A 15406-nucleotide genomic window follows, 5' to 3' on the forward strand; every position below is an offset into this window, starting at 1 on the left:
CCAACCAAAAATTTGGTCTCAATCTGCCCAAGCCTGATTCAGGGGTGGGGACCTGCTCTCTGTGCTTGAACAAGCTCTCCAGGGGGTTCTGAAGAACTCTCCATCCATAATGACATTCCAGAAACTGCTGGAATTTATAAATTCAGAGAAGAACAAGGATCATGCACAGCACTGGGCTTCTTAGCCCCCTCAGAATCACAGACCCCTTTGAGAACCTGGATCTGCACCACCACCACCCCCAAATGTATGCACATACTGCCTTCCAACATTCGATACACAGTTTGGGGAAGGGTTTATCACCCCTGGAGAGCCACAGAACTAAGCTGCAGAAACCCTGGCCCCCGAGAAGCAGGCTGGGAAGCTCGTGACTCAATACAGTGAGCAGGCAGGGCTGCAGGAGCCCAGGCAGAGCTGGGGAGACTGAGCAACATGGCCATGGTGGAAGCTTCCTCACTCTGCCGAGAAAGTGAGGCTACCAGAGTGACCAAGGAAGAATGAGTTCTCCAGGGAGGCAAAGTTTGGAGCCCCTTAGCTTGACAAAGCAGCCCTCCTTAGCAGGCTGAGTGCCAGTCAGGTCTCCAGCCCACCCTGGGCCTGTGCCCCACAGCCTGGCCTTTCTGATGAGACCCTCTCCCAGCACCACAGGGTCACAGCCCCACCGCCCTCCAGGCAGAGGTCTTCCATGTTTTATCTTAGCAGCGGGATCCTTCCTCTAAAACCAAATCTCACACCAGCAAATATGCCCCAAAGGTTAACCAGAGTTGCCCCGGCCTCAACCATGCAGTACCTGCCCAGATAACTGGGGCACCACCATCCTTGGTCCATGAAGAGGCAGCCTTTCCTTTCTCTGATGCTGCAGCCCTGGTTAGCAGCAGTCCTGGGGTTTAGTTCATTCTGCTTAGATTGAAATGACCCCTTGTCTCCCTGACTATTGGTGCCTTGGGACAGGGCCTGTCCACCCTCTGACCCAGTACTCGGGACATGGAGGTAGTGATGATATAGTGATGATGATGGTGGTGATGACGACGATGGTGAGTGTGGTGGTGGTGGTGATGATTATGGTGGTGGTGGTGGTGATAATGGTGGTGATGGTGATGATGATGATGATGGTGGTATGGTGGTGATGAAGAAATGGCTGTGACCTTAGATTTTCTTTTGCATACGTGTTCCACATCTATTCAATCCAATCTATTAATAAAAATCTTTCTTCCACCTTCCAGGAACATACGCCATCAGGAGGATGACAATGGCAGGGCCATTCACAAAGAAGACAAACAAAAGACCAAACAGAGGAAACTATAATAGAGATGACACTGGAATTCAGGGACAACACCCAAAGGAAACAGGCCCACGCTATAAACTGAATTGGGAATTGAAGTTTGTGTCTTGAAGGACTGAGAACAACAGTGGGGGTGGGGGGGGGTGTACAGAGAAGCACTTTAGACCCACTCACCCCAATAGGACAACTCCACAGAAGTAGTAGGACCTAAGATACCAAGAAGAGGAAAGGGGGCAGCGCATGGGGAACGGCTCGCAGAGAGTGGTGTGGTCCTATCCAGGGACGGAGGCATCTCCGTGGAAAGGCTGGAGGCAGGGGCCTGCTGATGGTTTCATAACAAAGAATGAATACCTTGGCTTCTGTAGGAGACCCACAGGAATGGCTTGAGGCCAGGGCCTTGTGATCGGACTGGTGGGCAGGAGCTCCATCCCAAAGGACATGGTGGGCTCAGGTTAGCCCCCAATACCCAGTCAGCACAGAGAGCGTCCTGCCAGTGATCATGTGACTGTCACGGGCGCCAGTGAGCACAATCCAGATGCCCTCTGCAGACACCACCCTTTAAGGACCTCTGGCCCCCCTCCCGCCGCAGCGCTTGCCGTGCCCAACACCCATGCAAACTGAAATTCCAGATCACCAGCAACCAGAAGCCTGGGAATCTTCCAGAGCCAGGAAAATGAGAGTCCTCTGGAGTCCAGCAGAACTGGAGAGGGTCAGCCCCCAAACGAGTTCAATTTTGGTCAAATGTGGAGGAAGCCTGGAAAACCACGGCGTGAGCTAAGCCAAACGGCACCCGACGGCACTGTTCTTCCCGACGGGACAGCAGCCCGTGAACTTTCCAGTCATTTCTAGCCTCTGTGGCTCTGGTAATTAAATGTTAACTCAAGCTGAAATCCCGAACGCCACTTCTGGAAATAGCGCAAGGAGGAAATGGCAACTCTTGCAGCGTTCTATTTTAAGAAACAAGAAATTCATCTTTTCTGCTTATAAAGAATGTAGGACTTCCTTGATTCTTTCTGCTGCCTATAAAGTCTCCTGGATCGGCCGTGATAAAAATCCTTCACGGAACTTAGTCCATTTTCAAAATGGGGAGCTTTTGAATGTCGCTAACAGGACCCGGGTCCTGTTGTTGGGGGAGAGGGGGCAAGCCCTTCCGAAGCCCCGTGCACGAGACACCCCCGCCCCCATCCTGCCCCGGTCCAGGAACCACCCAAGGGTTCATGTGTGAAAGGAGAATCCTCATTTTCCTATAACTGGGGGCTGGGATGGGGATGCCCAGGAGATGAGCAGCTGCCTCCCTCCCACTGGCCCCGGTGTCACTAGCACTTTGGGTTCCTTCTCTCCACAGCTTTTTACTGAGCCTGTCCCTGCTCCCCGAGCCAGGTCGTTGGGACACCAAGATAAAAAAGACACTGTCCCTGGCCCCCAGAGTGCCCAGCGCAGGAGGGAGACAGACATGTGAGCAGGGAGAGTGGAATGGAGGCAGGGAGCCCAGGAGGACCTGCTGGGATGAACCCGCCTCCCCGGCAGAGGACCAGCCCCGAGGGCAGAGATCTCTGTCCCAGCCACTGCCATATGTGGCCCCAGGGCGGCCCAAAAGGCACAAGTATCAGTTCCTGTCAGCAGAAGGAAGGAAGCCAAGCCCTGGGAACTTCTTGAAAGAGGCCATGGGGCTGAGCCTGAGAGGGGGGACTCAGCCAGGAGCAGGCGGGATGTGACTTTCAGGCACAGAAAATGCAGATGTTGAGGGGCATGCTCCCCGATGGAACCAGCCCTGTGGGGTCCTGATGTTTGTGTAATTCATGCAAAACATGCAAAATGATGAATATAAACTTGAAGGAGTCCCTGCCAGGGCCCAGGGAGGGGCCTGCCGCTGAAGCTGTAGGAAAGCTCCTGAGCTTGGGCAGCCAGGCTGCGGCGAGCGGGCAGGTGGCACGGTCATGGTCCGGGAGCACCCATCTCTGGGGGGACAGAAACCCTGGAACCCCAACATGATGGAGCAAACAGCAGTCCTGAGAACCCCTTTCCAAAACGACACTCTGTATAGACACAGATTCCTGAAGGGATCCTGATATCAGGGCGCACAGGCAGCACCAGAGTGGTGAGGGGGTGGCACCCCAGTTGCCTGAGGCAGCCCTCGGTCTCTCCTCTGAACAGTCAACAAATCTCTGAATAGCATCCATTGAGGGGCACCAATGATTAGCCTGCCTGGGGGGTCCACACATCTTAAAGCAGCCCTGGAATAGGCCTGTGGAGAAAGATGAGGTCAGAGTGGGGGTGAGCTATGTCGGGGAGGACCCCCAGGACACCTGCCGTGACCTTCCCTTGGGGACACACACTCATCTCCAGATTGTCCTTGGTGGCAGCAGGATGTTTCCAGGCAGGCTCGTTTCCGAGGAGCAGGAGACTCGTAATATTAGAAGACAACTGCGAGAACATGGGAACCGAGCTGGGAAGGGCTGGGCCTCTCGTCTTACAGCGGGGCCCGGAGCCAGGAAGGTGAGGCCGGTGGGGGTGGGACAGGAGCAGTCGCTGAACCTCCATTCCTGCTCTGACTCCCGGCCCCTGCGTTCCCATGTTTGCACTTTCACCGCCAACGTGCACAAGTACATGGCAGAAAAAGCTGGAGGGAAGACGTCGTATCGAAGCCTGGAATGAGACGCAAGCTCACCCCCAGCACTGAAACACGCCCGCCGATGAAACGCGGGCCGCTAAATCCACATCTCTCACGCCGCAATGTGCTGTGATCCTCAGAGCAGACGCGCACCAAGAATGACACACTTGTGAATGTCATTTTTATTTATGTTATAAACACTAATAAGATAGTGAATTCCCTTTTCACACAAGCACTAAAAAACAGCCCTTAAGTGAGAGAATCTGTCACTGAAGAAAGATTTTATTTAATCAGGCACATCAGTATTCAAGCAAAACTTGAACACTCAAAGCCAATCAGAGGGGATGGAATGAAAAGAATCTGGGATTTGTATCTGTCGTTTTTTATAAATAGCTATGGCTTTCCAAAGTATTATCCTATTACTAAAATGTACGAAATTAAAGAGTCTGGAAAACTCAAATCAAAAGCATCCAGAAAATGGTGCGAGAGAAACATAATCATGAAAGTGGACATAATTATGAAGATGATTACTAATAAAGTAATAATGGCAATTAATAAAAAACCCCATAGCTGCTTTCATTGAGGCAGGTGTGCTCCATGGGATGCTGCAGACAATCGGGGTGTCACAGAGGATGCTAATGAAGGAGAAAGGAAGGCAGGGACCCCCCAACTCTGCCCAGGAGCACAGGGTGAGAGCCGGGAGGGGTGGGGTTTAGGCCTGGCATTGTGAGTGCAGGGACTCTGTCCTGACGTGGGCAGGGGTGCAGAGGTGTGAGGAGACAGAGGGAACAGGTGGGGAGTCCCAGGGTGGACTCGGCATGAGTGTCTCTCACACCCATTCGCCCCAGTTTCTACTTTTGCTGCCATCTTTTCATGTGGAAAAAGCAACAATGAAAGCAAAAAAGAAAATGCCTCGTCACATGATTATGTAAATAATCCTCTTGAATCTGTAATACAGGCTCTGTTCTTGCCAATAATCCCCCACCTTCTAGAATAATGATCTGAAATTCTTACTTCTGCCATATCAATAAAAGCTATTTTGGGAGCCCTCAAACGAAGAGGTCAAGGAATAAGCTGAAAGGCTCTATCTAAAAGCCAGAAGTCGTCAGATTTCTAAACAACAACATATTTTAAGCTACTTACTTGAAGACAGTGGGAGCGGGGTGGATAGTCGTAACACATACCTGGCCCCTAGAGTTTCTGTGCCATCATAGCTAGAAAGGTAGCTCAGACCCCTGAAGGGCAGGTATGGGGAGTTAAGATTAACCTCTTGGTCCCTACAAATAATTTAGTAATGGTGGAGACGGTGAGCGGTAGGCGGGGGCTCATTCTGAACCTCCATTCCTGCTCTGACTCCCGGCCCCTGCGTTCCAATGTTTGCACTTTCACCGCCAACACGCACAAGTACATGGCAGAAAAAGCTGGAGGGAAGACGTCGTATCGAAGCTTGGTGATTCTCAGAGTGCAGGCCCCCAGTATCAGCATCCCACACACACCCCATGTGCCACCTACTGGATCACAGAGGAGGGGAGGGGTGGAGCCGCGTCTGAGACCCACCATACTAGTCTGCTTTTGCGTATGTTTGACGATTTCCTATTAAAAAATATTTTCCAAAAATTCCTGGCTCCACCGCCTATGGGCTGTGGCCTTGGGACGGGTTGCTCAATCCCTCTATCACTCTGAAAATGGGCACAGGGACAACTTCTCTCTCATCAGCACAAGGTTATGGAAGGGCTCCACACACACAGTTCCCAGCACAGAGCAGGGCTCAGCACGGGGTGGTCACGGGGTGAGCTCGTACAGGGTGGAGTGAGGTGTCCTTCGGAGCCCGGGGAATCAGTCCCCTTTGGCCAGGCTATGTGCATAGGAGCTCATCAGACTCCCCCAAAGTCTGTTTCGTCTGTATCATCACCGTTTCACAGATGAGAAGCTGAAGCTCCGAGAGGTTATATGAATTAATGGTGCTCACACAGACGTGAGCCCTGGGTCTCCTGGCGCCAAGCCCAGGACCTCTCCCATCTCCCACCAGCAACAACACGATGGAATTTCAGAGTTCGAGAACAGAAAGTGCTGCCCAATGCCCCCATGTCCCTTGGCATGAGAAAGGCCTAACTCTGCTCCTCACTGAGGCGATGCAGCCCCACACCCCCACGGGGACGGAAGCCACCTAGACCCGCCCAGGCTCCATGGCTCAGCAAGGAAAGAGAAAAGGCAGAACCCTTTCCCGAAGGAGTCCAGTTTCCCACATGAAGAATATTAAAAAAAATCATAGCCCCAAATGCTAAATCTTCCGGGAGAAGCAGGTTTGGATGCTGGGACACAGGGAGCCATCGGGCAGTGCTTGATTTAATGACCAATAAGTAGTTCACGGACATGATCTTTGCCAGGAAGACCCAACCTTACACTTAAATTGTGCATCACCCCCCACCAGCCTCCAGACACACACACAGATTCACAAATATGGAAATCCAGCTGAGGACTCATCCCCAGTGACAACTGTCGCATTTGAGGCATGTGAGGTATGGGATGTGTAAGTCTGCGGACGTGTCTTTCCACACGTCACTCCGAACACAGCCCGCTAGCCAGACTCAGGTGCGCTGCTGGTATACAACAAACGCCGAATTTCAAAAAGTCCATGTGACTGGAAGAACACACAATAGCTCCATATTTTTATAAGGCTTAAATACTGAATTAATCCTATGTTTGGCATCACTGAGTTAGAAGTTATATGACTAAAATGATCCCCACCTATTTTCTACTTTAACTTGGCTACTAGAAAATTTACTATTGCGCATGTGGTTCATGGTGTAGATGTGCTGGGGTTATTAGAGACTTTAATATACAGGTGACTTTTAAACTTCACGGCCAAGGACAGACCACTTCCTGAAATTTACTGGACAAAACTTGGCCAAAAAACAACAACAACAATAACAACAACAGTAGTAGAGACAAAACAGTCAGTCCACCTTTGGGGGAGTAAATGGAGAGTCTGTATGGCTGACAGGCCCTGCCTTTCCTAACACTCGGCCCCCCACCCCAAAAGCCAACTTGTTCACCCCACATCTTGGGGCTTCCCACTACCTTTCCCATGTATCATCAATTAACAGGGGTAATAAAGTCACAAGGGTTCTCCACCTGTCAAAGGTGGTATCAGCGGACCAGGGGCGGCTGCGGGAAGAGGGGGCACTGATAACAGAGCGGGTGCAGACAAAGAGGAAGGCAGAGAAGGGCTTTTGACTTGGCTCATGAAAGTCTGCTCTCCAGTGCTCCCACACGCATTACCTGACGTTTTTATTTAGATCAAGAAGAACAGGGGCACAGGCCAGTTCTGGGCCATGACACCCATGTCGCCTTCAGTCAAGCAGATTCTGGCAGGTACGTGGGCGACTCTACACCTTTAGGTATTGGTGGCTGAACCTTTGATAGTGGAAGAGGGAGCAGTGAAGGAGAGTGACCCTCAGATCCTGTCTCCTGGATGCCCCCTCTGCAAACCGTTCTTGCCAAAACATTCCCTAAAGGGTGACCAGGACCAGACCGAGACTCTAGGAACAAAAGAGTCAGGCGAGGCTGGAGGCAGGCAAGTGACAGAACCACTTTTGGAGGTGAGCAGCCTGAGGGCAGCCTGTCTCCCTTGGACTGATGGAACCTTGGCTCAGAGAGGTCAGAGGTAGTGACCACTCTCATCTCAAGGAGACCCTGAAACATAACCACGGACTGGCTGCACCCCCAGACCCTGGCACAGCCCTCAGATACCCCCTGCTCAGTGGCATGGACACTGGTCTGGAAAGTAAGCACTCAAGACGTCTGAAAGACTTTAAATGTTACCAGGAGAGAGAATAAGGGCTAGCTCGATCCCGTTACAGGGATATTTCAAACTTCTGGAAAGTTGAGGACAAACTGCAATTTCCCAGGCTTCCTGGATCTAAAATTACACTCACAGTCCTGTGTCATCTGGAGACCCAAGCCATGTCTTCTCGCATCTCCTGTGTCGTGTCCCCTGCGAACTCCAAATTCAGCTGCCACTTTCACTTATTTCCAGATTGGCGAACTCATTTCCCTAGGGTTCCTCGTTACATGGGTGGAAAACCCAGTATCCCATTTCACCGTTCCTGCTGCTCAGAACTCAAACAATTCTGGTTACACTCAGCTCGGGACTTGAAATTAAAACTCCAGAGCCCTAACCTGACTCTATCATAGGTTATTCTGGGACCAAAGCTAATAATCCTGAAACATGGACCGTTAGCCACAAAAGAGCCCTTAGTGGTGATTTACTACAGGCCTCTCATTTTACAGACAAGAAACAACTGAAGCCAGGGCCAGGCAGGGGCAGGGAAAGGCGGTGAACTGCGGAGAGTTCAAGGCAGATCCAGGACCAAAATGAGGTCGCTGGTCTGCAAAGTGCTTCCCGCTGGATGCCCAGCCACTGCTCCCCGGGGTACAGCTCGGCTGTCTTGTAGACAGAGTAGAGCACTCTGGCAAGAGACAGCCTCTTGCAAACCATTTTACCAGTAGGGAATTGACCTTCCAGGATTAACCTGAATTGTGGGGTCAATTAATAATAATAAAAAAAAAAGGTAGGAAAATAAGATGCCGCTAGATTCTGAGATAATCCCAGCAATCTCTGCTCCCATATAACTCTTGGGAAGATGATAACATGAGGCACCCCAAGTAAGTGACCTGGACGTTAACTACTCTACTCCTAGCTCCAACTTCTTCAGGCTCCACATCTTTCTCCTCATCTGTCTGTCCTGCTCAACCACCGTTCAGACATTTACAAACGGGCCTTCCTCTACGTAGCAGTTTGTAAAATTTTCAGGACAGAGTTTTTAACCTTTCTCTTTCAACTCTAAAATCCCAATGCCAAGCAGAGTGAACATGTTCATCTTCGTTCCTGAAATGAGCAGACGGGTCAGGGTTGGGTGCTGGGAAACCCAGGCACTGGCACAGCACATGTGACTGAGAAAGCTGAGGAGGAGCCTAACCTCTTTGCGCCCACTTTCCTCGCCTGTGAGGAGAGAAACCCCAACAGCACCTGCCTCCCAGAAATGCCAGGATTGGCTGCAATGATGTGTCTCACAGTTTCAAACAGCGTCTTCCCAGAGCAAAGCACTATATAAATCTGTCCTACTTTTATTATTATAACCCCACACACACCAAAAGAGAAAATAGTTGCCTTTACCTTGTTATACAAACCAGGGATCAGCCATTCTGCCCCCACCTTGATGGCAGATGTGAGGAAAGCCAGCCTCAGAGCTGCGTGGATTCCCAGGTTCTGTACAAGCAGGAATCCAGAAGGCTTTAGAGGGGCTCAGCTTTGGGAGGAGACCGTGGTGCTATGGGCCGTAGGAGTCGCTCCTCTGGGAGAGTTTTCCAGGCCTGCACAGTTAGGAGGCTCACCTGACCCTATCTAGCAGGCGCTGTCCACGCCACAGAATACCAGTGCCCCTACAGGGGCTTCGTTCATGCCAACTGTGCCCACCAGCACCCGGGGGCCCTGTACCTTCTGGAATGAGGGGCTAGACCCCTCCAGGTGCTAAGACATCGGGGACACATCCGAGCCAGAGCTGAGGATGAGTTAAGTGTTGTCTGCCTAGGTGGGAAAAGGCAGGTGAGATCATGCTCACTGTGCCCAATAAATCCCACATGGGAGGCACTTCTGAGGACCCAGCCCCCTCACCCAGACCTTGCACCTCGGGGAGGAGAGAGTGAGGGTCTCCACGCATCTCTGCATCCCGCACACACAACACACTAAATCTGGCCAGTCTCAGTGCGGGGAACGGCGGGGGAGTACATGAAGGCAGCACCAAAGCCAGGGGACAGGGAAGGACGCAGAGGCTCTGAAAAACAAAGGTCCTGTGTTTGTCACCTGGGAACACGTCAGCACATAAAGCGGCAGGAACTCCATATTTTAAAGCAAAGGCGCGCCCATTTAAACATCCCCAATGTAATATCATTCATTCATCATTTCTAAACCCATCTATAGGGAAAACATAAGGCAGAGGGCTTTATGATTTCTATTGAATTAACTCAATCACGGTCAAGGAAAACTTAGGATATTTATGACATGATCGTTGCCCAGAAGCATATACTTCATGGTTTGTGTCCTAATCCACTTCTGCCAATTCTAGAATAAAAAGAACCTCTGGGAGAGAAAGACTTTCTCCTTTGATTCCTCTCTTTGGGGGGCGGAGAGGTGTCCCAGGTGATCTGTGATGTGTCCGACCAGAAGCCCTCCTCCGGTGCCCACCACATCCCTCCACATGGACACACTTACTGCCTCCATGGAGTCAATCAGCCAGTTGTTTCCTCATTCAAATACTAAAATAAGAGTTCCAATTCAGTTTTAGGGCTGGGAGGTCCCAGAAAAATGTCAGAACTAGAAAAGGTGTCTCTCTCTGAAAAGATACTTTTCAAGAGATACTGAGTGAGTACACCTAGCACGTGAAAATTCAACTCCTCTCTTTTCACATCTACCAACCTTCAAAATTCCCAGAATAAGTGGTTGTCTGCGCTTAATGGGACAACACAGGCGACGCACACCCCAGCCACACTCGCTCGTTGAGCCGCACCCTTTTCCTCTAAACTGTTGAGCCGTAACAATTAAAGTGATTTCCAGAAATGACTTTAGAGTGCTGAGACTCAAAATAGGTATTCCAACGTAAGCAGGGCAACTAGCTCGTAGACATCAAGAATACCCCAGTCCACGATGTCATGTTTCAGTGCAGTGTGCTGGGAGAGGGCTGGGGCGGTTTTACGGCACACACACCCCGCCCCATCCTTACTGTCACATGCAGGGGACAAGGCCACCTCTACAGGGACCTGCAAATTGACCCCAGCAACCTTTGAAACTTTATGACATCCAAATACATACTTCTCTTAGAAACACTGGCTTTTCCTAGCATCTAACATAAATCACAACTGTTGCCCTGACCTAGGGGAAAGAAACATTATTACTGCAGATAAAAGCAGTAGGAGGAGACTCCTGATAGCAGTTTTACACAGCAAGCACTACCTCTCCCTTGCTTAAGTATTTCAAGATGTATTTGCTAGTCCCTCCACTATGGCATCCTCCCAACTGAATAACCAACCAATTAAGGCACAACACTGCAATGGAATACTCTACAGCTCTGGAAAAGGATGGCATGAGCTATAGAAGGTGACAAACAGGGCCTCTCTGGTGGTGCAGTGGGTCGAGCGCAGGGCTGTGAAGCTGTCCACAGCCTCTGCAGAATGAGTTTGATCCCCAGCCGGCCAGGGAGAAACATACATGGCGTGGAAAACCTCTCCTGCCTCGCCCGCTGCTCCCCTCAGCAGTGTCTTAGGTCTGTCTGCCTGTTCTGCTCCCTGCTCCCTCTGGTGAATTCTCTCATCCTCCTGCGCCTCTGACCTGTACCCCAGTTCTTGTATAAATAAATAAATCTTTAAAAAAAATAGAAGGTGACAAACAGCTGTTGGTATGTTCTCGGAGAAAATTAACACAGACATCTAGAGCATTAGTACATTTTCAACTCTCTCTCTCTCTCTCTCTCTCTCTCTCTCTCTCTCTCTCTCTCTCTGTTTATCTAGACCCAGGAGAAAGTTTAGAAGTACAAGCAGCAAATTATGAATAGTGGGCACCTTTGCAGAGGAAAGATAAGGGCACTTTGTTTTTCCCTATTTCTCCACCCCAGGCCCATTTCTCACTACACGTGCATTACTTTAATGCTTTCTAAACTATGTAATATTTTCCCCCAAGGACTGTGTACAAAACTAAAACCAGCATAACTGGATTTCACAATGCTGGCTCTTGACTAAGACGTGTGAAACACCGCTCAGCCCAACACACTCAAATTACATATAGACTTGGGGATTCTCTCTGACTCTGTGGGTCCCAGACAGAGGAACGATGCTAGGACAGATAGATGCCCAGCTGTACTGGCTCACTTTAAACAAATCCTCCTGAATAAAAGCTGCTTGCCAAGGAGAGTGCTGACTTTTCACCTGCTGTGGGCAGAGATCAGTGCAGGCAGGTACGGCTACCTGGCCTGGGCAGCAGCCCTGCTTTAGCATCCCCGATCCTCTTATCTGAGCTTCCTCTTTATCTTACTCCACTGGAAGAAGAGACCTGCTATCAGATTAAGTAAAGAGTTTTGTGTTGCAACACCGTTGTCTCACCTTCACACCTCTCTTCAGGTGAGGGGAGCCAGAAATTTCTGGGGCGCACTCCAGCCAGGTACAGCCCCAGCCCCTGCATGGCCCTATTTGTTAGAATGGAAAAAGAATGCTCCGTGGAACTTCCTGGAGGGACACTAGACCTCAACAAATAACTGGGATATGAGGCTGATTTTCTGAGCACTCGCAAAAGAAATCTGTTTTTTAAAAGTCACTTGTGAAAAAAAAAAAATCACACAGCCTCTGTCTACAGTGTATTTAGTTCTCTGAACAAATATTTCTACACATCTGGAGGCTCACTGACAAAAGGTTTTTAAGAATATTCACAAGGGAACCCAAACCACACAACTTCCTCCAAGCAATCATAAGCTCAATCTGCTGGGAGCTTTAACCAGTGGGGAAAAAAAAAAAGGTGTGTGTGGGGGGGGGAGGCACAAGGCTCAGGTCCCTCCACAGAAAATGAGCTATCACGCTGGCAGGAAGAAATCCAAGATAATGAATAATGTGGAAACAATCCCTGCGATGAAAATCTGCAGTGAAAAGGCCCATCACACTTTCCTTAGTTTTGACAGTAACACAACAGAAAGGAGCCTCACGCGTCACAGGAAAGCAATCTGATTCAAGCCAAATCCATTACAGGGAAGTTTAAGTTGAGTCTTAAAGACATTAATTGAAAATTAATGATAATAGCAATTGAACTCCATGTTTAAAAAAGATAATCATATATAAATCACTAAGTACTCAACCCTTTAGCAGATCACTTGAAAGGCTCAATTGTCCCCCTGCTGTGCATGTTGGTGGTTTTTTGCAGTTTGCTTTAAAAGTTATGTGCCTGTATTGTAGGAAAAAAATTCCAAGAAAGAAGCACAACCTACTCATTGATGAGAATAACACCACCACCATTTTCCACATTCCTGCTTTACAAAGTCCACTGAGGCACTTTAATTTATCCAAAAGGCTGCTGCTAAGCATAGAAACTTTTCTATCAACTGGTTCCAAGTTTAGATCCTTCCTGACTTTGGTCAAGGCAAACCTTCTGATAAAAATGAGTGAGACTACACTGAACTTCAATAGTTGTGTCTCTTCAAATCCCCCCAAGGTCATCTTCCTCTTCCCCACAGCAACATGAATAATAAATGTAAAAAGGTTTTAATTTTGCAAAGAACCTCAATGAAAAAGTGGGTTTACATCAGGCCACAGAGCATCTAGGTGGGGCCAGATTTTGCACAATACAAAGTTGTTTTATGCAAAAAAAGCCTCCTGGAAACCACCTTCGCCCACAGAATGTCAGCCTGTTTCTGACCAAGATTAATCAAGGTGAGAGCAGGTCAATCTTCAGGGAGAGCTGAGCGCTTGCAAGAGACAGGCAGAGCAAGTTTCAAAATCTATCAAGGGAGAGGCGCTCAGCCCTTGCACGAGGACAGGGTGGCTGCCCCAGGAGCCAGCGGTGCCCTCCCCTCCCGCCGGGATGCTCACCAGCACCTGCACCGCGGGGCTCTCTGCTTCCACCTCTCCCTGCGCTGCATCCTTGTACTGCAGCGGGGACTCGATCACCAGCTCCTTCTTGATGCTTCTGCTACTTGTCCTGCATTTGTCAGCCTGCATTCTGGGCTAAGACGTGGCTCAGAAAGTCCGCGACTGGAACAGCTGCGAGTCCCTGGCCGTGCCAGGCGCCCGCATGCCCGTGGCCCGAGGCGGGAGGGACGGCGGCCCAGGAGCAAGTGGTCACAGCGGGCCGGCCGGGTCTGCAGAGCCGGCCGCGGGGGTGGGCAGGCCGGCTAGGCCAGCCTCCAGGGGTGTTACTACAGCTCGGGAAATGGGAGGTTCCCACCGGCCACTGGAGGAAAACAACCCCCCAGCTGCACAATGCACAGCGTCCTGCCTCTGTGATAAAGAGCGCCTCATTGTGTCGGGGCCCAGGCGTGGGCCAGGGCACCGACTCAAACGCGGCGGCGCTCAGGCCACAGTTGGGTCCTCCAGAAGATTTCAAAGCTGAAACCCCAGGAGCTCCGGAGACAGCTGGGTGATCTGGCTGTTCCAAAACTCTGAGTTTCTGGATGCTTTCCTCCGCGTTATGACTAAACACCAAATGCCTGGCTGATGAGCAAAGCAGGGAGGAGAAGCAGGCAGGAGAGCTGCTCCCTGCAGGGGGCCCAAAACTTAATTTATCTATTTTATGCGGGAAAGACCAGGTCATCCAGCATTTTCATAGATTTCATGGGTTGTGGTAGATGCTTTTATTATTAAACAGAACTGCAGTTTAAATTATCAGCAGGTGCATAGGTACCAGTAGGTAATGAACCCAGAACTAAGCACCCAGAGAGTCAGAGTAAAAACAGTGTCTCTCCCTTCGAGGGCTGTCAGAGCATGTGAAAAGCAAGCGAAATTAGATGCCATCAATTTTAGATGAATGTAATTAATAGAGATTTACACAACAGCCCAGTGAAGTAGCTGAGTCGCCACCCTATAGTCTAATGGCCACAGCCCCCAAAATATGTTTTCCCAAAGGCCTGCTATTTTTATTATTTCCTTATATTAATGGTGGACGAATCCTTAAGTAATTTAAAAATCATCTCTTTGGAAAAAGGAACAGGTATTAAGAAATTTACTTTCAAAGGACATGGGATGAAACATTCTTCTGCACTTCCTGGGAGCTGCAGCACTCCCTTCCCCTATCAGTTACACTATGCATTTCCTTGACACCAGGGAGGATCTGGTTACCGAAAACAGAGGCAGCAGTGGTGGTGAGTAAACGTGGAAGTGCACGTCCCTTAGAAACAATAAGTGCACGTGATGTACCACCCAGGGAAATACATAAACTGTTCTTAAGATAAAGGTCCAAGTCACAAGTCCCCTTTTCCAGGCAAAGCAAGGAAGGGGCTGGGTGAGCTCTGCAAGGCAGAGAGGCTCAAGGATGCCACCTTCTTCCCAAGGGGCCCTTCGAGGCCACTCCACAGCCACAGCTGAGCTCAGCCACTGTCACTCAAACACCAGGATCCTTCTGAGGCTGGATGTCACTGTGCATTGAGTTACAAGGCTTCCACGAATCCATGAAGTAAAAATGAGTAGTTTCTATATTAACTGTGTTTAATTGCCCAATTTCCCAAACTCAGATCATCTTTTGGGGTAAATACAACTCACCTACCAAACCTGAATACCTGAAAAATGAGATTTATGATTTTAAAGAATCTATCTTTGTAAAGCTGTAAAGAACCTGCGTCTCTCTTATTGAAAGCTATGTTGAATATTTTTTTTTAATTAATTTTTTGGCCTCCTGAATACAGACATTCCAGACTTTAAGGAGAGAAATATTACCCTATTTGTTGGGTCAAAACAACCTGACATCCTCTAAGTAATGAGAAAGA

At 49.6% G+C, this 15406-nt stretch overlaps 1 protein-coding gene across 11 annotated transcripts in view; it reads right to left on the bottom strand.

The window, feature by feature from the left end:
• DOCK9 (dedicator of cytokinesis 9) overlaps nt 1-15406 on the bottom strand; it is a gene marked incomplete at both ends in the record, with an annotated part of 234149 nt that overhangs the window by 133083 nt on the left and 85660 nt on the right. For 5 of the 11 annotated variants that reach the window (XM_084234763.1, XM_084234771.1, XM_084234769.1 and 2 more), the window contains one exon: nt 13524-13646. The exons of 3 other annotated variants lie outside the window; for them this stretch is intronic. In XM_084234763.1, the coding sequence (XP_084090889.1) occupies nt 13524-13646 (123 nt within the window). Of the gene's footprint in view, nt 1-13517; nt 13662-15406 lie in introns of those variants that run through there. 3 more of the 11 variants (XM_084234765.1, XM_084234768.1, XM_084234764.1) reach the window with 2 other exon arrangements.

The sequence above is a fragment of the Talpa europaea genome (assembly GCF_964194135.1).
Source record: "Talpa europaea genome assembly, chromosome: 6".
Taxonomy (NCBI): domain Eukaryota; kingdom Metazoa; phylum Chordata; class Mammalia; order Eulipotyphla; family Talpidae; genus Talpa; species Talpa europaea.